At 39.8% G+C, this 23,771-nt stretch overlaps 1 protein-coding gene across 1 annotated transcript in view; it reads left to right on the forward strand.

Annotated features, from left to right (window-relative positions):
• Positions 1-8,553, forward strand: part of NEK7 (NIMA related kinase 7) — a 71,137-nt gene extending 62,584 nt beyond the window's left edge. The window contains exon 10 of the mRNA XM_058842254.1: positions 854-8,553. Within this exon, the coding sequence (XP_058698237.1) occupies positions 854-964 (111 nt within the window). The 3' untranslated portion in view covers positions 965-8,553. The remainder of the gene's footprint in view (positions 1-853) is intronic.
• The last annotated feature ends 15,218 nt before the right edge of the window (positions 8,554-23,771 follow it).

Genomic DNA, 23,771 nt, shown 5'->3' on the forward strand with positions numbered 1-23,771 from the left:
GGTGTTTCTGGAAACATGTAGTTTTCTGGTCAGTGATTTGTTTATTCTTAGAGGTTTTTGTGAATATTTGTTAATTATGTGCTTCTTTGTGTAAAGAACACTAAAAACAATCTAATCCTAAGGAATACATATCGGGATGTAGGCCAAAACTTATTTATTCCAGTATCATATATTCAGCAGGGGACAAGTGGAGTAACAGGGCCAGCATAATGTGGTACTTGCCAAAAATACTTTCCCGGCTTTCAGTTTTAAGTTCAGATATTTCCTCAAGGGTGGAGTCCTTGTAACAGGTAGTCCTCAGTGGGTTTAATTTGTTCAGCGGCTGAATGAATGTGTGTGTATTAGTAGCTCCTGGCAGCAGGAGATTCTGGAGGTTCACTGTGTTAGATGGAGCACCACTGCCTTTTGTTGGGCCCTGTCAGGCAGAAAAGCCTTTTATTGCCAGCTAACTCCTGTATTGGGACTGAATGAGCAAAGCAGCCTGTATTTACCTTCACTCCGCTCCTTTCAGTCTTGTGGGCTTTGCAGGCACAGCCCTCCAGAATCAGGAAATTTTCTGTAAATTATGTGGACTAACTGCATGTCTAAATTTGTATGTTGAAAGGATTAGAACTTGAATTTGCTCAGTTTTTCTGCACGGCAGTGCTATTTGTAGAAATCAGGGGAGCGTGTTGCATACGTGTTTGCATAAGGCTGCGTGCAGTGTGTGAGCAGAGAGGGAGGGCTGCCTGCGTGCTTGTGCAGAATCGCTGTTTGCCTAATTTTTGCCAGCTGTATTAATTTGAATTTGATAATTCACAAATCCTGCTGGTAAGAAGGCCATTGCTCCTGTCATGTTCTCTCCCTCTTGTAGCTGCGACAATTAGTTAATATGTGCATCAACCCGGATCCGGAGAAGCGCCCAGACGTCACCTACGTGTATGATGTGGCGAAACGTATGCACGCACACACCGCCAGCAGCTGAACAGCCTGCAGAGCCCCAGGAAAGGACCAGCAAGAACCAAGTGCTTTAAATAAACCATCCCACCTCTCCCTGTGTGCTACACAAATGTAATTATTTGAAGCTTACTGTTGTGCTTTGAATTGTAAACCAGTTTATATACAAGCTTTGTTGTTTTCTGTTTATTTCTGGGTTTTGTATATTTTACTAACTTGCAATTGTACAGCAGGTTTAAATATGTAAAGCGTAATTTTAAGATGCCGTGAACCACTGTTTCCATGTTAGTGGGTTCAAGTATACTTTCTGTAATAACAAAATTGTATTCAGTTGGGCCTCAGTTCTAAAACACAGTTGCACTTTTGCACATAATACACGTATTAGGCTTATTATCAAGATGCAAAATGTCTGAATCTCTCGCCTTCTTAGTAATTTATGGAAAATATGAATCGACACAGTTAACTTTATTTTTGTCTTTCTTCCAAGAGGAACATAATTATTACAGGAGCTTATTGTATTTTATATTGAATTGTAGTTTGCAGCTCTTGCTGTAAGAGCAGAGAAAGAATAGAATTAGTTCTTTGCTTGCCAAATGCAATAGAAAGATAACTTCAGGAAAAATTGTCTGGCTGAAATTTTTGTAACATCCCCTTTTGTTTTGTTAGTCTCTCATGATACACAAAATGTTTGTTGGAGATTTTCTGGGAAAATTTAAGGTGTAGATTCAGCAATAGGTTTGTTTTCACTGGACTTGTGAAACACTGCCCTGGGGCAATGGGAATCTGCATAGTTCAATCTTAAAAACAGTGCAGATGTTTCTTGTAGCCAGTAAGGTTCTTTTGTGGCTGTTCTTTGAGCAGGTCTGATTAAAAGACACAGTCTTTAAGTTACAACTTCCCAACTGTTTGTGTATATGTCACTGTAGATTTTTGTGTTTAAAATAATTTGAGTGACCTTACAGTATATTGAAATTCTAATTTTTTTTTCTAAATGCTGAAATCTTTGGCAAAGATATAATAGATATAATAGTCAAAATGTATTCTACATAAATATATGATTTTTGTATGCTGTATCCTGAGAGTTTTATATTTAGCAGAAGTAAATTATAATGTTTAACAGAAAGTTGCCACGCCTTAATTTGGGAAATAATTATACATGCAAACTTTCTTACAGATACTTTATTAGCTTAAAAGGAAATTCTTAATATTTTTGTCATACTCTTGGGGTATGCTTATATAATAATTTTGTTGTTAAGGAAAGAATGTTTTTTTGTTTTTAAATGTGGTAAAAATGGAGAGTGAAATGAAATTCCTTGAGTTTCAAGACTGAACTTTTTTTACGAAACTGTCAAATTATCAGTGACAGCAGCTGAGGAGCTGTTACTGTCAGGTCTTTTTCTTTATGTGGGTAAAAAGTTAGTGCAAATAAAAGCATCAGTATGTACATACACTTATAGGTTCTGGATGCAGTCACATCCTTGCATGCTCAGATTTTTTTTTTTTGCTTGTTTGTTTCTCTGTGCAGCTGTAATTTTTATTTGATATAATGATCAAATAAAAGCCACTTGTGGAGTTTGTGTTCAAGGGAGGGTCAGAGTTGGTTTTGTTTTTGTATTTTTTAAAACTACAAATACTATGAAAATTGTGTTTGGAAAAAAAAAAGGTAGTTTTTAGATGGTATGTGCCAGATCATCAGCTTATCTTAATATATACTTTTTTTATTTTTTGCTTCCAGGTTTTGTAGGACAAATTGTATGAAACTGTAGTTGTATTTCTCACTTCTGTGTGCACTTAACCTTATAGAGCTTCAGTGGAACAGTTTGTTGGAAAGAAGTATTTGAGAAACTTTGGTCTGTGTTTAGCAACCTCTGATTTGTTTTCATTTATTAAATGGTTATATAATTTAAAAGATGCTGATTATATTCTGTAACAATGTTTCACATGTCATAGAATGAAATGCTTTGTATTGAAAAAGGCAGCACAATATTTGCTTGACTGCCAGAATTAGTTCTTAATATGCACAAGTACTCAATTTTTTTTTCTGAAATGTGCTAGAACATTTAAAAATCACTGAAAAAAACCCCAAATGTAATGAAGTCCATTTATATATAATATTATGCATAAAGTTTGAACTTTTCCTGCCAGAAACTGCTCACAGATATCCCTCCCCTGGAAGGGTATGTTGAGTAAAAGAATAATGAGTTAATGGTTAGTAAATGTGCATACTTAAAAACTTAATTTTTTTTTAGCAGTGTGTTTTTGTTTTTGTTTTTTAGTATTTATGATTGAATATCGTGCTGAGGAAAAGAAATAGTTGTTCCTGACTTAAAATCTGTGAAATGAATGGTGCACCTGACTCTGGTACCACAAAATTAAAAAGCCAATGTGGGTGGATAGAACTGCTTATATAAGTGGGGATTGTAGAATCTCTCCCTAAAGTAAAGTGCCTGGTAACATATGAAAATGATAAGTCTTGTTATAGCACTCTAATGTATGCTATATGCTTAGAAAATATTTTCTTTTCTAAACCGCCAGCGTGTTTTTCATATGTTGATGATAACATTTGGCACTATCTTTGTTAACTTATGGTATTATTTTCTTTAAAGATAACTTGTTACATTTCTACTGAAAATGTCTGACCAGCTCTTCCTTTTATTTCAGTAATGCTTCAGTATTAACTATTTTCAGGAGTGAACTTTGTGCTTTGAATGACATTGCATAAAATACATTGTCTTGAAAGCTCCCCTGCTGTGCAGTAGTCCAATAGAAATAAAACATACAGGTATTAAAGGTAATGTAAAAATTATAGTGTTTCTATGATTTTTTCAAACTTTTATTTTTTAAATATATATATGTTACAGTAGATGCTGCCTATCTTGTCCACAACTTACTGCTTCCAGTAGTTGATTCTAGGTGAGATTTCTTGACTGCAACAAAAGGCAGTACACTAAAAATATCATTTTTGTATTATTTGTTAAAAGATTTTCTAAAAATACTACATCAAATATATTGTATGTTTTCAACTAAAATTTTAAACTAAATTTAAAATTATTTTCAAGCCATATTAAAATCTGTGATAAAGCATAAAAATAACAAAGAGGCTCCCATTATGGCTCCAGTCCTGTGAGTGCTTGTTTATATTTCAGCTGGTTTTTATGTAATTTCAGTAATTTTGAGTGAACCACATCACACATACGAATAAATCAGTAGGGTAGATGGAAATGATGTACTCAGCACACTTTTTATACTCTCTGTGTGTCACTGGTTTGGTAGCAGGGAATAATTTGGGTTTTTTCCCCTCTTCTGTTGCACTCCTAATGATCCAGCTCCCAATTGTATGAGCAGGCAATAGAAGCATGTTGTCTTTTTGTAATGAGCAGAAACTTCAAAAACATGCCAGTATAGCAGAAGATGAAATGCAGTATTAGAAGTGTCTGAGAAAGCTGGTGTTTTATTCATGCTCATGATTAAGAAAGCCATAGAGTGAAATTCTTGACAGAGGCTTGGAAATAGAGAAGAACTTTTATGCCAGTGGTTCTCAGATACCTCTGAATGGGACCCAAAGTCGCAGTGATGTTTGTTTGCAGCAATCTGTCTGCTTAACCTCTTATCTTTGCTGTTATACAGTGTGGTGAGAATCTTAACAGCTGAGTTGGAGTGCTGGTGAATGCTGCATTGGCTGTGTGAGCTGGTAGGAACAGGAGGTGATGTGAAGGAGAGTCAGCAAAGGCCTTCAGGTCTTGTTTTGTGAAGACATAAAGGTGCTGGATGGCAGAGGTCAAATCACTGTTTTTCCATAATTTTTAATAGTCTTTATCTACTTGAACAGTCAAATTTTTCCCAGCCCTGTCATATCCCCACATTATCTAGTCAGTGGCAGTGTTGGTCTTTTGAATTTCTGATCTGGGTGAGTAAATCTTTCTGGCAAGGAGAGAAGTAGAGGTGCTGACCCTGCCTGGTGGGGTGCTACTTATGTTTGAACATGACTCAAATATAGATGTTTAGAGTTGTTTTTTAAACTTTATTTCCTTCTCTGATGCTTTTTAAAAAGTACTTTCCATCACTAAAGTTCTATGACTGCTTCATCAGTCCTGTTGTCAGCCCTGCCTTCTTCCTGGTTTGAAGTCCTCTGTGTCTCGTTTTCCTAGTGGTCATTAGTTAGCATCTTTGTGACTTTGCTAAACTCAACCCATTTCTGTCTTTTCAAATTTCATCCCTCCCATTGGGCAAATGCAGTTCCTTTCCCCTGATCACTACTTTAATCCTTTGTTCTTCATTCTGTTTTTCCAGCCCAATGCCTGGGATTTCTAGTTTTAGATAGATTTTCTTGCTGTCTCAATCATTCCCATGACCTTGTCTTTACTAAATACTGTTCACTTTATTATCTCTCATTTCTAAATTCCCTTCCTCTGATCACTACCTGCTCTTTTTCAGCTTATCTGTCTTTCTCTCTCTTCTACCCTGTCACTCACTCCTTTTGGGATCTCCAGTCTATTAACCTTTTTGACTCCTTCGTCTTACTGCTGCCTCCTTCCTTCACTGGCCTCACTTCTTTAGACTCACTGGTCATTATTTTTATCTCTGTCTCCTTCTCTGTACATGGTTTCCTTGGCTGCTTCTCACACTGCCCTGTCTCTATTCCTCCCTCCAGACATATTCTCTTGTAATTTCTTAATTTCCATTCCAGCCTTTCTGAATATCTGAAGAGTGTGTCAGCACAACACAGCTTTGGACTCAGCTTTGCCTTACCTGCTTCAATGCTCTTCCCAAACGGACTTTTTAACCTCTTTTATCTCACCTTCTTTTTCTTGTTGAGCTTACTTGCAGACCTGCTGTTCATTTTCATTCTGCATTCATTCTTGATACTTCAATCCTGATTTTGTTGCATGACAACATCCTTTTCAAAGTTGTTTTCATTCTCAGGATCTGTTTCTGAACGGAGCTTCTCCGCCTCTTAACTCTTTAATTTTGCCCCTTTTATTTCTCTATGTTTTATGCCTCTCATTCCTTTCATTGAATTACTTCTTCCTTCAGTAGCAACCAAGTTTCTCTTTCATCTGTTTTTAAAGGGGTGGCACCTATCATTGTAATTGTTTCTGGTTATAATACTTCTTCCTTTTCTCTCCCTCTCATCTGAAATTCATGTGCCTAAACACCCTCTCTCCAATTTGTTTTTGGATTTTTGTTACGCTTTATTTGAATGCCTCAAAAATCCAGTGCTTCTCCCCCCCAGTATGATTCTCCTATGGTTCTATCTCCAGATTATTCCTTTAGTATCCAGCCAGCCTCAGACCTCTTCAGATTCAAAGATCTAATTTTTATTTTTGACTCCCTCTAGACTATTTTGTAACATCCCTGACGATTTTTCTTGCTTGTTTTCCAAGGCCACAACCTTTCTATCTCTGACACTTCTCCCATGCCTGCGTATCAAATGTCTGAGTTAGATGTATCAGAATCCAGCCCTCTCACTATCTGTTCTTCTTATCTTTTATCTTCACTGATTTAACCTCTGTGTCATTTTGGCTTCTTTTCTCCCTTAAAAGTATCAAAATTGACAGGACTAAACTGTCATTGGGCTTTCACTGTTTTGTGTGCTGAAGAAAAAACTCCACCAAATTACTACTTGTTTTGTGTTTTAAAGAGACCTGAATCCCACAAATCTGACTTTTGTTTCAGTACTGTAGGGTTGGAATAGATTGTTTCTCCAAATATGTAGTAAGTCCTTGAATTGGGGCCTTTTGTTTTCTGTCATTTCAGATCAAGAGATTTTTTCCCTGTAATTGCTTTGTATTTATTGTGTGTAACCTTGTCTTGTCTTGTTCCTGCACATACGGCTAACAGTTGTTTTCTTGCTATAGCAAATTGATTTCAGTGCTTTTAACTATTGCTTGAAATAAGAATGTGCCTAAGAGTTCCCCTGGCTGGACCCAGAGTTGGGCACAAGGCTCCTCTGTGTCCCTGTGCCACCCAGACCTGCCAGGTGCAGGACTGAGCCCAGTGCTCTACTGCTTCTCTACCCATGCTGCCCTAACGTAAAGCCAAACCAGAGCTGCCTCTGTGCTGGTGCATGGTTTTCTGTGTGGGTGCACAGGCTGACTTCGTGCTTTTAGCAGGCTTCCAGAGGTGAAAGATTGTGTGTTTGCAAAGATTCACTGTTGGTCAAATTGTCTGGCCTTTGCTCGTAATTATCCTGAGATATGTTGAGATTGAGAAACAAAAATCTTTGTGGAGCTGAGAAGTTTGGTGTTTTGGAACTGGGGATATAGAGCTGAATGTCACCTTTGGTGTGAGTATACACACATTTATTGACTTTTTATTTGCACCAGGGTAATTATTTTTAGAGGAACAAAAAAAAATTTCTAGTACTTTTCAGGTTTTATATTTATTCCGTGTTGCCTGCTTGTCTCACATTATGCAGTTAGTACTTCTGCAGCTGTCTTAGTGATGGGTGTCGGTGTTACATCTTTTGTCTAATTGCAATTTTCTGTCATAAGGAATTAAAAATAGGAAATTATTGAGTCTTTCCTGATAGTTCCACTTGCTTTTCATTTAAACCCTAGCAACAGAAAGAGGTCTCAAACAGGAAGAGAAATGGTCCCCAGGATAAAACAGATGTTCTGGGATTCCTTACTTCCTTTCCAGCTCTCAGCCCCTGTTTCTCTGACTTTCCTGGGACACTTGCAGGGAATATGGTACTGCCAGTGTATCAAGGGCCAATAGAAACTTTCTCAGTGTGGACAGGAAATCTCCCAGTTTAAAATTACTAGGAATATATTTGGTATTGTTATATAGCTGATAATTGCAAGTGTGTAAAGAGCAATTAAAAATCTGTTTGCTGTTACAAAATAATTTTAAATCATGCAAAGGCCTTTTAATGTGGTGTTGGTCTTCAGTACACTTAATTTTCTTTGATTTCAGTCATGCTGCATTGTTGTAAAGATGATTCATTAAAGATGAGTGTTCTTTTTTTGTTGGGAATGGGGAAAACAGGCGTTCACTAATTTTTTTGAAATCAGTGCTGATTGTGCTTGAATTAAATTTTATAATAATTCAGATTGGAATGGACCTTGAGAGAAGTCTCTAGTCCAGCTTCCTGCTGAGAGCCAAGTCAGTGCTGAATTCAGAGCAGGGCTTAAGGATTCAGCCAGATCTAGAAAGCCTCAAGTGAGAGTGATTGTGCAGCTTCTGTGAGCAGCCTGCTCCAGTGCCTCGCTATAAACCTTGTTTGCCTTGTGTGCAGCCAGAAACTCCTCAATTACAATTTATGGCCGTTCTTTGTTCTTCTGCCACTCCTCAAATGTTCTTTATATTGCAAAAAGGTAAGTCAAGTATTGGAACAAAGAGACAGCTTAGAATGTTTTGTTTTCTGAAAATTTGTTGCTGCTAACAAATTTGTTCACGTAGTACTTCTGCATCCTGTATGATGTGTACACCATATTCATTTGCAACTCGAGTGTAAAATAAAACTTTTGTCAGTAAAACTTGATACAAATTTCCTGTGGTGTTTATGACCTGGATTTTTTAATTGTTACCTCTCAAATCTGCTAAATGTTTCCTGGCAGATCACAGTTGTGCCCACCATGGTGAAGCAGGGAATTTGGAATCCTGAACACAATGGTGCTTCTGTTTGCTGGAGCCTGCTCTAGGGAAGGGAGCTTACCATTGGGGATGGGATGGGAAGAGAATGAAGCCAGCAGGTGTCAGATCACTGCTGGTTATGGGAACGCTATTTTCAACTCAAGTTTTGGTGGAAACCTGCTTGGAGAAATTTATCAAAATTGAAATTTGAGGAGGAAAATGGCCGGAGCAGGGGCAGCTTTCAGAGCAGCAGGGTTTTTTGGGTAAATTTTTGCCCTGTATTAAATGAGAACTTGAAACTTCTGATAACTGACTTCTTGGGAGCAAATAAAGAATATGACAAATAGATTTAGTTTCAAATCTGTCAAATTCTTTGAGGAAACAATTTGTAAACCAAGCATAATTTCTTGGTGTTATAAAATAATGGTTTAACAGTTACCAGTCTGGAAGGAGGGTGGTGGTGGCTGTGTGTCGTTCTTGTAGTAGAGCTTTTAGAAGTGTTCAAAGGTTAAAAAACAAAAATAAAAGGAGTGGCAAATGATTCACAGCTTTTGCTTCTGTGGGAGAATATTTGAGAAGGTAATTATCAAATTTGGTATGCATTTTTAACTTTTTAACCACTTTTAAATTCAGTATGCGTTTTTATCAATAATTTTTGTTCCTCATTCTGGAACAAGTCATTATTTTAGATTGTGATTTCTGCATAATGTGATGTGTTGGGAGTAAAATTATTCCTGCTGTACTTTTCCTTACTGGGAGAGTTTTCTGGAAGTGTCAACAGTGTAGTTGCACTGATTTCAACCTCCAGAGAGGGATGTCTTGATTGATTCTGGGGTGAGCAGTTAAAATGCTATTGCCTATGGCTGAAAGGCAGAAGCACTGCTAGACAGACATAAGACAACTTTCTGAGGGCTACCTTGAAAACTTCTATTGAGTTGAGAGGGAAGAAAGGGATCCTAAGATGTTTCTGTGGAGAGTGTTTTTAGTGTTGTTGCCTCTGAGTTGGGCTTTGGAAATATGGGAGCCTTCAGCTGCAGGATGCACTAAGCTGAATTCTAAGGAAAGGCTCCTTGTCCTTTCTCTTTTAGCTGAGAGGTCTGGACTACATTTGGTCCTGAAACAGAGCCTGCCTGAACACTCTTGCCTTGAGTGGGAGAAGTTTTGTAGGTAGTCTGCAGGGAATATCCAGTAATAAGTCAGTAATTTGAAGAACCTTTTACAGTTACCACATTTCCATAATTCAGTTGTTACACTCCAGAGCTTACATGGATACATAGGTGACTTCAACTTCTCTATCCTTTTATCATAGAAGCAGGACAAGGGTTTTCCTGTTTTCTGGTTGTATTTTCCTGTAGTGTGTTTTTTGTTGTTGGTTGTTATTTTTTGGTGGTTTTTGTGTGGTTTGCCAAACATTTCTCACCTTAAAACGATAATAAAAATTGTTCCATAAATGTGAAATTTATATGCATTTACACACACACAAGCAAGGCTTACAAAACACTGCATTCTTCTTTACAGCAAACCTTTTTAAGTGGATCTGTAGTCACACAGATGCTGTTGGCTGCCCTTGGCTGTCACATGGCACCGTTGTGAATGCGAACATATTTTCTTTGTTCAAATCTAAGGATTGATCCTAGGAACATAAAATGCAAGGTGTATGCCTTTAACAAAAAATTCCTCATACTGCAAAATGAGACAATTACTTGGCTTTTCCAGAGCCCCATGTCCTGTGTGTGGGTACCTGTGGTAAGCGTGGCCGGGAGCGAGGCTGGCGCTGGCTCCAGCATCATTAACTGGGAGCCTGCTGACACTGGCCATTGATCCAGCAGCCAGCACGGGGCCTCTGGGCTGCTGAGTTTCCTCCCTCTGCTCCTGCTTCTCCCTGGAGATAACCAGTTGGAAGGAATGAGCCACTTGCCTGGAGTTTGGAGAAGCAGTGGGCAGTTCACTGTGAATCGTCAGCCCAAGCAAAAGAGCAAAGGATTGTGTGGGTGACCCTTATCTGTTACTGGTGTTCTGTTGCTGTAACACTGGGCCATCCCTCACCATGTCACAAATCCCAAGAAGACCCTGTGAAACTCCACCAATGCAATAACTGGAAAGCTGTCATCTTTACAGTAGTAATGATACAAAAGGGTGGTGATGGTTTTGAGCTAAAATGCTTTTTAAAAAGAAGTTCTGCCTGTTTGCTAAGTGCTTATGATGGTAAGCTATCTATTTATAAAACAATATTTTATTGGAGAATTGCTTTATTTTTTGTTTTTTGAGAGTGAACATGTTGATGACAATGGTCCCAAATGGGTAGAAACAGATGGATGTTTGGATAATATCCATTAAATAGAACATATTACTTCTCATAGGTACCATATTCTTCCCATTTATTGTTGCCTTCAGTCTTGGATGTTTTCTTTAAACAGCACTGATAGCTCTAAAAACTGTCACAGGTTTTATAAAGGGAACTTACACATACACTGTGTATTCTAACAGTGTGGCATGAGAATTTTGTGCATGTTTTGCAATTATGATTTATAATTTTTCTTTCTGTAAGAAAGTTAAATTAGGCACATTATGATTTTCTTTTTTTTTCTTTTTTCTTTTTTTTTTTTTTTTAATAGGAGTACTATCCAAATGCTATTATAATGAGAATCCTATCGTAACTAAGTGGTGTGTGTTTTTACACAGTGTCTGTGTAAAAATATTTTCTGTTTTGAGTACAGGTACAACTGCAGTGTGTTGCCTCACAGCTTGATTTGAAATGCTGGCAGCCATTTGCCTGCAGCAAAGCACCTTCCAAATGTATAACTTCTTGCTTTATGGGGCTCTTGTTGGAATTTGGCCCTTTTATTTTCTCATGATATTTAAATTCTGGTTTTGTATAGGCCCATCAAGCTACTACTAAAAGAACTGTAGATCATAATTGTAATTTATTTCACAGTAATTGAGCATAAAATTCTGTGCTTAAAATGCAGTCCTAAAACACAACTTCCCTTTAAATCAGACACTCTGCAGCTCTCTCATAAACTTTGAAATATTGTCAGCATTATATCTTTACATATTTCATAATTTTATGTAATGAAAACTTGAAATAGAAATTCTGTTTGAGTGCATGAAGTGCCTCAGAGTTTAAATTGCAAGAAATCAATCGTGTTCTTCAGACCTCTCAATAATTATCCTTATATTCATTCTTTAAAGTCCTAGCTAAGTTGAAATGCAGTATTTCATTCCTGACATTTAATCCATTAAAATGCCCTTGGAGATGTATTATTCCTTTAAAATATTTTTTGTGTGCTGTACAATGAACACAGACTGCTGGATGTATTTCAGAATAATTTTTGCTCTGGTCCAGAACATAAATAGGAAACATACACATGCATCATTTGAAATTAGTTATATAATTGTCATATGAAAACCACGTTATCATAGTTTCAGGACTACTTTTGTTGCTGTATTTGTTAAAAATAAATTATCAAACTCTTAACAAACTCTTAACAGATCATGATTGCATGAATTATTATTGTACCTTTGGCTGTTCTGGCTTGTGTGGCATTTTGTTGAGTTTGTAAATGAATAAAAGTGGTACTTCTGAGCCCAGTCTGCCCAGAGTTATTAAGATCCAGCAGATCTGTCCATCTGTGCTTTCAGTGTGACAGTTTCCTATGAGACACTGACCCGTGACGGAGGCTGGTTCCGGGGGAGGCTGTGGGCTGAGCTCTCCCTCCGGCAGCTGAGCTCGTGCAGCCTCTGCCCCAGCTCTTGCCTGGCCACAGCAGGGTGTGTTACAAGCAGGGAAGTGCTGGCTGGCTGATTTAAGGTGTGTGGCATGGGAATACCCGTTCCATTGAACTCCATGGGTGCCCATCTTTGACTGCCATGCAGGGACTTGATTGTTCACGTGTACCGAGCATTTGTTGTGTGGATGTGGGTGTTGTTGAGGCTTTTCAACTGGGTAACCGAGAAAATCATTTGGCTGTCATCGGAAAGTCTGATCTGCTTCTCAGTATGGAAAAACATGGCATACTTTTACCCTAATGACCCTGTGTTGTACAGTTTGACCCTAATTATGTCTTACTTTCTATTTCATTTTTGTGTGCAACTTGCACAGTGCAGGCTTCCATCATGTTCCACACAGATGTTCCTGGGCAGAACGCTTCACAGCAAATTGAGTGAGCAGGCCTCCTGGTTCCTGCTCTTTCTGGAGTGGAGCCAGTTCCTACAGTGCTTCTGGTCTTTTTTTAGCATTCCAAATTTCTGTGGGGTCCTGCATTTCACACTGTGCTTAGCTGGTGGTTCTGCATTTTGCCCTTAGCTTTGCTCCACCCTGTGCTTTGAGAATCTTCTCTTTCAGTGCTAAGCCTTTTTCACAGCATCTGGGTTGGTAACCTTATACTTTTCTTATTCTCCTGTAATTTTGTGCTTGCTTTCTCACGCACCTCTGCTGTGATTTGAGGGTGAGATGGCTTTGGTGATTCCTTTCCCCATCTCCCTAGTGGGACACAAAAATCAATTTCCATTCTGGGAATCTGGTAACATTGCAAACTGCTTTGCCAGAGTCCCGGTCCTGTAGAAGCTGGGCTAGGAGACTCTGAGTAGGCTTTGTTAGCTCAGCTGAACACAAAGGATTATCACCAAACAATTTGCACATAGCAGCTGTTGAGAAAATTGACAGGCCACAGTATGGAGGATTTTGAAGAGAAAATTTGCCTGAATGAAGATCTCGAGTTGTGCTCCAGGACAATGTGGGATTAGATCTTAAGCAAACACTCATGTGAAGAGTATTTGTGCAGTGTTACAAGGAACAAAACAATTACGCAAAGGATAGCACCTTTCAAAATAATTGCTATAATTTGGCTAGTACTGGTAAACTTGCTGTTTTCTCTCTGTATTGTCTCCATTAAGACTCACTGCAGAGCAGAGCAAACAGTGATTTCTTTTTTCTTGAGAGATGGTTTTGTGGATAAATGTGGACTGTATAAAAAAAGAAGGTTCTTTCTGTACTTCTGTAACAAATATACTTCTCTTTGATTCAGCACTAATCTTTAAGAGCAAATAAGGATCCAGGCAGACTTTTTTTTTAATAGCACTGCCTTTTACTGTTGCCAGCAAAGATAACTACATGTTTGGTTATTGTTCCATAATAATACTTTTATTAGAATGTATAGTTTCTTTAGCTTTTCTTTTATCACAAGATCTTCTGTCCTTAAAAGAAACTATAAAGAGTAGCAGTGTTTCACAGAATCATATTTGATCTGAGATAGATGTTGTCTTCCACACAGCTATCAACACAGAAATACTGAAATACTTCTAAACCCTTGAATCTGTTTAAGAGATTGATACATTACTCATGCTTGCTTACTTCTGTAGATCAATATTTCAGTCTATTTATTAATACAAAATGAATGTTTCTATTTTTGGCTTAAAATGTGGTGGGTTGGTGGTTGGTTTTTTTTTTCCTTTCCCAGTTTCTAACAAATTGCTGCTTTTGATTTTTCAGGCTTGATGGGCCACTGGCATTGGCAGGTGGTAGAATGACACAATGCAATATGATATGCCAAAGTAGTTGGGCATCACTTGTCATCTTGTAAACAAGTGAGGCAGAGGAAATAAGAGAATATATGAGTCTCTCAAATATGCAGGCAAAAAAGGGACATCTTCCCTGGGATAGAGTTCTTTTTCTAGACACTCCTTCCATCTTTTCCCCGGAGTGGTGCAGTTTCTCATGGTATTCTATCTGCACCATATTTGAGGTGTTGTAAATGAGTAAGGAAAACATTTTACCTGTAATAAATAGCTTCATGTATAATTTCACTTTTCTTTCTTTTCTGCTTTCTGTAGTGCAAGTAAGAGACTGTTAAAGATAGTAAAAATGCAAGTCATGATCTTTAATGTTACAGCCTGTGCTAAATGCAGCATATAAGCATATAGCCTGCTCTGAAGAATTGCTCTATTCACTGCAGTTTCATAGTGATTGCTTGGATTTTGACCAACTGGGATTATTCTTTGTTTCAGGCAGAGCCATACCTCAATCATTTGTCCATTTCAAAAGTACAAATGCTTATGCGTGCATTTAAGGGGGAGCTGTCTATGAGCATGTTTCTTCATTTTTGATCCCTCTAGGGCAGCATGGTGACAAATACTTTGCAAATTTCTTCCTCTACTATCTGTTTTCTCCTGAAGTTTGAGCTCTACAAAAGCTTTATGAAGTCATCATAAGACATTGGTGCAAATAGGATGAGAGGGAAGAGCAGCCCGTGTTTGTCCAGCATGTTTATCCCATGTGTGTGTAGAGGGGCACGATTAAAGGGCCAAGGACAGTAAATCCAGAGTATGATCCAGGTAAATGCAGAGTACCAGCCTGGTGCACGCCGCTCCCGGGACAGCAGGGCCAGAGCTGTGCCTTCTCCCCCTGGCACAGCTCGGTGGCACGGCTCCTCTCCTGGATGCTCCTGAGGTGTGTGGCAGCGATCCATCCCCACTGCAGGAGCTGTTAACCTCTCCCAGGTCTTGTGGGACACCCCTGCTGCAGGTGACTCAGTTTGCATGGGATGCATGCCGGGATGCAGCTTGGGATGCAGGCCGGGATGCAGGCCTGGATGCAGCTTGGGATGCAGCTCGGGATGCAGGCCTGGATGCAGGCTGGGATGCAGACTGGGATGCAGCTCGGGATGCAGGCTGGGATGCAGGCCTGGATGCAGGCCTGGATGCAGGCTGGGATGCAGGCCGGGATGCAGGCCGGGATGCAGGCTGGGATGCAGGCTGGGATGCAGGCTGGGATGCAGGCTGGGATGCAGGCTGGGATGCAGGCCGGGATGCAGCTCGGGATGCAGCTCAGGATGCAGGCTGGGATGCAGGTTGGGATGCAGCTCGGGATGCAGGTGGAGCTCTGGGTGGGAGCACAGATGGGAGGCCGTGCACTCCCGAGCCTTTACATAACAAAGGGCACGGGGGGGAGGCGCAGCCAGGTGAGGGAGAACGGCAGGAGCCCGTGACTCAGGAGGAAAAGCGAAACTTTGCCACGTTTGCACTGTGAGAGGATAAAAGCCCAGGAGCTCCATTTTGGGCGGTCCTTCCGCTGCTCAGGCTGTTTGTGTTACTGTGCCGTGAGTAAATGGCTTTATGGAAGGAGACTAAGGCACTGGAAAGGGAAAGCTGGGGCGGAGCCGGTGAGGAAGCCTGGTGTGACCGTGAGTGGGGTGTGCGGGGAACCGAACGGGACCCATCGCTCACTGGAGCCGCCCGCGCTCGGGGAGCCCCGGTCCCTGGCCTCGGGAGTGTGGCTGCCAGAGAGTGATCGGGAGTGATCACACTGCGAACTTTCCTTGACTTCAAATTAAGGAAAATACAGTTAGGATGCTGAGGAAAAGGAGGGGCCCAGTTGCAAAGCGGAATTTCCTTTGTGTAGTAAAGGTAGAAAATTCCCAGGGATGTTTTGACTGTGAGTTCTTGTAAAGGTTCCTCCAAAAACTGGTGTGGTAACTTTTCCTCCTGACTGCCCTACTTTTGGATTCAGCATGCTCTGTTTGGTACTTGAGGTTGTTCAGGATCCGTGTCTTCCAGATTGTATCTGCATTGCTAAAACTGCAGTCTGGTTCCTTTATTTTGGAACTTCTTTCATCTAATCTAGGAGCATAATATTTTTAAAGATCTGTCTTCAGCTTTGTCTGCTTCTACAGTTGCTTTAAAATAAATTTTGGAACAAACTTAATTTGGAAGGAAAATAATTCTGTTTTCCATTATTTTTTCTATAATGCATTATCTTGTGTTTGACCATAGTGAAAAATATTTCTTTCTTCTGGTATATGTTGCTCTTTCTTTCCTTTTGATAAATGAATTTTGCAGTTCCTCACAGTTTTCTCCAATTTTGATGGTTCTTACTGAATCTAGTATAATGAATCTTCAACCCTATTTTAATTGCAGTAGTATTTATGCAAAGCTTAGTATTCATTCCATGTTTGCTCTCTATTACATGCTGTCTCATAGACTGTGGCAAAACCATTGCATTTTGGGTCACAGCAGGTTTGGATTGCATTTTTCTTATGATCACAGGCTTTTTTCATGCTTTGGGGTAGTGCTGATTTAGAGGCGAGTGCAGAGTGCACTACTGCTCTAGGGACTTAGTAGTCAGCAAGGCATTCTCAACTAATCACATACTTTGCTTTTTAAAAATAATCTTTCCCAGAAGGAGCAGGTGTTAATTCCATGTATTGAGGACAGCCATCATGCAACAATGTATAAATGTGTCAGAAAGAAACCTTTTTAAAGGGTTTTTGTTTACATTTGTGTTTTGAATGAAGTTTGGTTGCAGACAGTTCCTACAACCCGCAGTGGATGTGTTGGTCTTTGTGGCTGGGTGACTCTTGGTGCTGCTTGCATATTGGCAGTGGTGGAGTTCCTTTAAAGCTTTTTAAATATCAAACTATCACTCTTTGCTGTCTTAATTTAATCCAAACTCTGTTTCTAACATAGCTTTAGTAGCATTCTGAAGGAATAAGGAATTAGGATGTGGTAGCTTCTAACTGGTTTAACTTCTTGGGCCCTGTTTGCCTGCACTGGGGGCAGAGCATCCCACACCATCGCTGCCACCCTCTCCTGTAGCAGCAGAAAGGCATCCGTGCCACTCTGCCCCCTTCCAGGGGGTGGGAAGCTGTTCCTTATCCCCTACAGGCCCTTGGCACTGCCAATTGGATATTCAAAGGTGGGAACCATAGTTCTATGAAATACGGTCTTCCTCTGTAGATATTAATTTTAGATATGCTTTGGTAGCAATGAAATTTCCTCTGGTTCCCATTCTGGCCTTATTAGGCAGTTAAGGAGAAAAAATATCTGTATCTACCCACATTTATTCCTTAATGATGAGGACTATAGAGGCAACCTTTCCATATACACATATTATCCCTGCTGAAAATTTGTGCTAAAACTGCTCTCAGAAAACTATGTAAAGGAAGAACTTCTAGGGTATTCTTAAGTAAGCTGTGAGTTGAGAATTAGAACCCCCCTGGCCCAGTAAGAAATAGATTTTGTGGTCTCTTTGTACTGTTAAAATTTCCTTTGGAAAGGAACTCCCACTGTCTAAAGTACCATAAGGTTTTACAAGTGTTCAGAAGATGAAATGCTACCAGATGTTAAGTTCAAGGAGCAAGTTAACTAGTGTTGTCAGATGGAACAGCTTTTTTGTGTTTGGTAACTTCTCCTTACCCTCTCTCCCTCTCTGCCCTCGTCTCCTCTGTTCTCTTGACCACAGTAGCAACCAGACTGCCCATCTCTTCTGCAAGGAAACTGGTGCTTCACTCACACAGCTGAAGAGCTGAAGGGAGAAATCTCTGTATTGTACAGGGCATATAATTAAATTAATAGTTGCTCAGATTAGCAAAGTCTTTTACTGAAATGGGTTATCCAACTAGACTTCTGTAGTTAAATATAGTTTACTTTTAAACGTATATTCAATAAGCAGAAGAGAAGTCTCTGATAGCACAGTGAAAATGTATTAAAGGCACATGAAAGGGATTGCTCATGTCCAGCACTCTCACCTTAGTGCTGCTACAATGATGCCATTTTTGCCTTAACACTTTTTTCATAATGTAATTCAAATACATGAAAGGTGCATGGATTTGAAACACATCAGAGGTCATTTCTTCCTGTGACTCACTAATCAGCTCCGGTACTTTCATATGTACAGCAGGAACTTTCAGACAAAGGTAAGATTAGTAGCTAAGCAGACAAAGAGAAAATGGAGGAAAATAATAGTAGTGGTGAGTACATGCATCAAGTAAGTGTGGCCCTATATTTTTATGTCTTTTTTTGATAGATTGCTTTGGATGCTTCTGGGCAACACTGAAAGAAGCATTTTTTCATCTCTATCCCAGAAGGATTATTCCAATGGTTCACCTTAGATTCTGCACAGAATATTACTTTGATACTGTAATAGCTTTGGAAATGCTCTCCTTTGATGTCAAGAGCTGTATGGAACTGTTCTTTTGATTAAGACACACTTACACACTTGAAAAACCTAATAATAGATAAAAAAAAAGAAAAAAAATTATAATCATTTGTGCTTTATTAAACTAGATCTATGGGAGAGATGCAGAACATGTGTGCATCTGTATCCCCTGTCTTGATTTGTTATCTTTCTGTTGGAAACCCTCACAGTGTGTCTGTCTCTGTCTTGAATAGCCCAGGAGCCTATTTTTTTTTTTCACCCTCTTCATTTTATGACTTTCACCTTTCTTCTGCCAATGCTTGCAGACTGAACAACCTGGTTGACAACTGGATTATTATATCCCCCCTTGCCTCATCCTTAATTGATTGCCAGAGATTTATTGCTTACAATTTCAGTTTAAAACCTACTCTGGTCCATACCAGGAAAATTTGTTTTTACTGTCAAGGGGTATGATTGAACTGGTAGCCAACAATCTGACTTTGTTCACTTGATTGCATCAATGCCGTTTCAGGGAAATAAATGGCACACACTCATGCCAAGGTGTGCAGCCCATGGTGGCTCTGTCTGCAGCCAGGGCTCAGGCAAAGTGTCTGGCACAGTTCAGGGCTCTGTGGCACATCTGTGTGACATCCTGTCCCCAGAGTAGCCACTTTTAGGCTGAATTCATGTTTGGCACGAGTTTAGGAGGTACTAAGTTAATTTGTCCCTTGAATGGGTATTGAGATTTGCTCTGAAAACATAGATTAATGTTTTTAAGAGATTAATACTCTCTTAATAATAATATATTTACCAGGAGTTTTTTAATGCTTTTGCCCCAGATTTATTCCTGGAATGTTCTGCTCCATTTTTGCAAGTTAATCTTCTAATTATTTTGAGAAAAACTTTTTAGAAACTTAATGATCCTACATTGTTGAGAAAGAGGGAGATTGGTCCAGTCTCAAGCAATGAAATTCCATTTTTTATTCTGTGCTCTGTAAGTAGGCTTTTTCTTGTGAGTTTATTTTGCAATTAATCCAGGGTCACTGCTGGAATTGGGCTGAGAAATAACTGGGTGAACACTCCAATTTTAGATGTGGGAACATAGTGTACATCAAAGATTGCCATTTTAATAATTTTACATCAGAGAAAATGAGCTTTATGGAAATAAATATATACTCAGAGGAAGTGCTTTTCAACAAAGCAAATTTGGGATGGAAAAATGGCAGTGGAATGTTATAGTGACCTGTGATGCTTATTAGGAAAAAACCCTCAGGTTTTGGGGATTTGTCTGCCTGTGGCCAGAGCTGTGCTAGGCTGCAGTGGAGTTACAAGAAGAGAGAGGACTAGTGAAATAATTATATTTTCTGTTTCAAACTTTACTCTCCTGTCAGGGAGAGTTTCAGGCTAAAGCTGAGGCTTTGTAGGCTGTTAGACTCCTGCTGCTTCTCGTGGAAGCTTTGTGCAAGAGGGGCAAAGCCAGAACGTCAGTTCATATCTTCACAGGAGAAGATGTGATTATTTGACTGCCTCTTCATCCCCATTCACGGGGCAAAGCTTCCAGACAGCCTTCGCTGCACCCTTCGAGCCCTTTTATCCAGCACAGGCAGCTTCCCAGGCTCCAGAGTGGATGTGCCTCGTTCACAGCAGTTTGGGAACTATGGCACAGACTGAATTCAGGCTCTCCCTGGTGGGTAAGCACCAGGGATAATCAGAGGGCTAAATGAAGGCTCTCTGTTCTCAAACTACCAGCGTGCCCTAAGCAGTGTCTGGGGTTTCACTGAGCACCAGACAGCAAAGCAGACTGATGTATCTCGAGAGCTGTACCAGCAAATACATCTTGCAATGCTCTCTTTGCAGCATTTGGAGAAGGGTTTGATGAGGCACAGCTTGATGATTATTTTTGCTAAGAATTGCCTTCTCTGAAGAGAACAACTTTAGATTGTAAACTTGGCTTTTCTTTATGGTATGTAGTCATACCAGATTTTTAACTTGGTTTCAAGTAAGAGGTTTTGGGGGTTTTTGAGAGTAGTGTAATATAACATGCCAGATATTGCTTGATGAGGGTTTTGTAGTCTGTTGATATTTTACTTTTGCCACCACTGTTAATTGTTTACATGGCTAAAGGAACATCCTTTGACTGTTCAGATAGAAATTGCTTTTTCCTGTGGTTGAGAAGAAGAAACAAAGCAAGAATATAAAAAAATCTTATGAAAAAAATATTAAGAAGCTTTAAATGTTTAATGCTGGCCTAAGAGACATGTAATATAAAATAAAGGAATTAAATGAAGGAGAACAGGAAAGATTGGCTTTTAAATGACCAAGTTAGCTTAAGACAATCTCAGGTCACAAGGAATAACTTTACTAGCCAGTACTGGTATATAAAATAGGTGATCCCATGACACCAAGAAAAGAGCCAGACACAAACCTAGATAATGAAGTAGGAAATTGTGTGCTTAAGAGACATTGAGCCAATAGCTCAAAGACTGTTAAAAAATTGGGGGTAGCAACTGGTTAGCTATGTTATCCCTTTGGATTTTATCAATATGAATTGTCAGGGGCTTAAAATTTGTAGGTCCCCTGTAGCCTGGCAGTACTGGCATGTTTGTTTAACCATAAGTACAGATAATGACTTCTGGAGAAGTTGCCATCCTGTGAAGAGTGGAGGCAGAGGATGTCTGTGGATGTGCATATGATTCCAGGTGGGAATTGAAGCCGCTTGGGCTGGCTCGGCTCTGTATTACATCCTCGGGAGACGAGAGGCATCACTGTGCAAGGCTTCTGTCCCCAGGTTTATTGTGGATCACTGCCCCCATGGACCTCCCTGGGCTGCAGGGGCACAGCTGCCTCACCTTGGGCTGCAGGGGAATCTCTGCTCTGGTACTTGGAGCACCTCCTGGAGGAGCTCCTGCTCCTGACTGACCTCGGTGTCTGCAGAGCTGCTGCTCTTGTTCTCTCTTCTGTCTCTGGCTGAAGTTTCTGTTGTGCAGTTCCTTTCTGTCCCCTAAATATGTTATTCCAAATATGCCACCACCACTGCTGCTGGGCTCAGCCTTGGCCAGCAGCCTGGAGCTGACTGGCATTGACTCCATCAGACCTGGAGGAGACTTCCAGCAGCTTCTCACAGGAGCCACCTGTTGCCCCACGCTACCAAAACTTTGCTGTGCAAACACAGTTCCCAGGTCTGGAGTCTTATCTGTCAAAGCCTACTGTCACATCAACACCAATAAGCCAGCTTGGAGGTATGTGTTTGAATGCTGTTTCTAATTGCTAAATGTTTTCCTCTTGCCAAAAGTGTCCATGTTGGCAAGCACCAGCCCTGAGCTTCCAGCGAGGCAGACTGAAGCAGATCTGTGTCTGATCAGATAAGAACGAACCAGGACAAGGACTCTGCTAGGAACTGAATGTTTTGGGAAGAACAAAGGAGTTACCCTGATTCATGTGCCAAAATTAGTGAAAACAGTTTGATTTATGAACTCTTGTCTGTGCTGCCTTCCTGGAAAACAAGGTATGATGGCCTCTCAAGCACATCACTGAGGAGCAGCACCCTCAAATCCCCACCCCTGCTACTTGCAAGGTGCTAGCTGTGGTATCTTACCTAACTTTATTTTCTCTTTTCTGTGCATTCAGGATAACTCTTTTATTCCATTTTCAGCCCACACGCTGACACAGCTCTCACTCTCTCTCTCTTTCCTCTTACACTGTTTTTTAAGCATGCTGTAAACTTATTCATTCCCTAAAGGCAAAAGCAGCTATCTGAGCAACACTTTGTCAGCATAATACATTTACAGAATGCATATTTATGAACCTTTGAGCCTTTATTGTTCCAGAGGGCAAATAAAAACCATGAAAAGTAGCAATATAGTGTTTCAAAGGTCCCTCAAGGAAAACAAAAGTAGTTGGAAATAAATTTAGGGAAAAAAAGTTCTTCTCCAGAAGGGAACCTTGAATTAACACATACAAAATATGGGGTGGGAAAGACTATTCTCCTCTTCCACCTATCCCAGACTCTCCAAATCCAACTTTTAAGAAATTTTAAGCTTGAAAAATGGTTTAAAGCTTTACAAAATGGTATAAATTATGTAGTTTAGATATATAATAATAAACCATAATTTTTAAAGCAGCATGTTTTGTTCAGTCATAATAAAATAAAACAGTTTTTAAATGGAAATTATCATCTGCATTGAAATATATCACATAAATGATCTGTTGTATGTGCTACAAAATTGCTACAGAAAAAGATAGCTGAAAAATCAATAAAATGGTGTAATTGTTGTTATTTTAATTGACTCCGAGTTCTCATTAACTTTACAGCGTATACCTCAACTTTTAAAATTAATGGGTTGCTACTCATTATTGCTGATAATAAAATAAAGCTGGTTAGGCAGTATTTGTGTTCTTACATGAGTCCATTAACTCAACTGCAATCAAAGTTGGGAATAACAATGTTCCTAGATTATGCACCCAAAAATTTAAAACACAAAGTGTTGTTTCCCTGCATACAGAGTCCCATTTTAAAATGATTGTGGCTGCCTGTAGATTTTATCCAAAGCAAAAGCTGGAGGGTGTGTCCAACAGCAGAGAGATAATCCAGAGCTGTCTGGCTGCAGAACCGTGCCATGTGCTCTGGGATGACCCTGCTTGGACAGGAGGTGGGATCACTGTGCTTCCTTTCCAGTGGGGCCCATTCTGTGCCTCTGTTAGTCTGTGAAACTCAGACTCATCTCTATTACTCTTTTTTTGGCTTGAATTAGGGAAGGAGACCCATAGAGCTCCCATGGAATGATGTAGAATGCCACTGAAAGCAAAAACCAGCCTGGGGAGAGCCAGGAGCAGCAGCACCTCTGCCATAAGGTACCAGATGATTTGTGTGGAGGGGTGGGGACTGCGGGGAAGGTTTGTTTCCTGGCTCTCACAATTTCACCAGTGGATCCTTCCTTCCAAAGGGCTGGTGCACGTGTGGACATACAGGCTGTTTCTGGTGCTCACAGACACACAGAAATCTTGGGTGGCTCAAAGGAATGAAAAGGGTTGACTTTGTATGGGACACTTTACCATGAGCATGGGATCTGAGCTGGGCTGCTGAGAGGGTGGGTTTTTTTCCAAAGATGCTTATTACATTATAATGGCACACTAGAAAAAAGGTGGGAGAGTTGCCATGTGAAAATTCAACATTGCTCAAGGGAGGCAACTTTAAATTTATGTGTTTAGTTGTTTATATATTTATGTATGTGTTCAGTTGTCAAAATGCAGCTGAATTCACAAATTGTTCCACTGTTTCTAAGGCTGCATTTTTGGTTATTTGCAAATATCAGATTTTTTTTCCCCCCCTTCTTTCCTCAAGAAT

The sequence above is a fragment of the Poecile atricapillus genome, chromosome 7 (genome assembly GCF_030490865.1).
Source record: "Poecile atricapillus isolate bPoeAtr1 chromosome 7, bPoeAtr1.hap1, whole genome shotgun sequence".
In the NCBI taxonomy this organism is placed as follows: Eukaryota; Metazoa; Chordata; class Aves; order Passeriformes; family Paridae; genus Poecile; species Poecile atricapillus.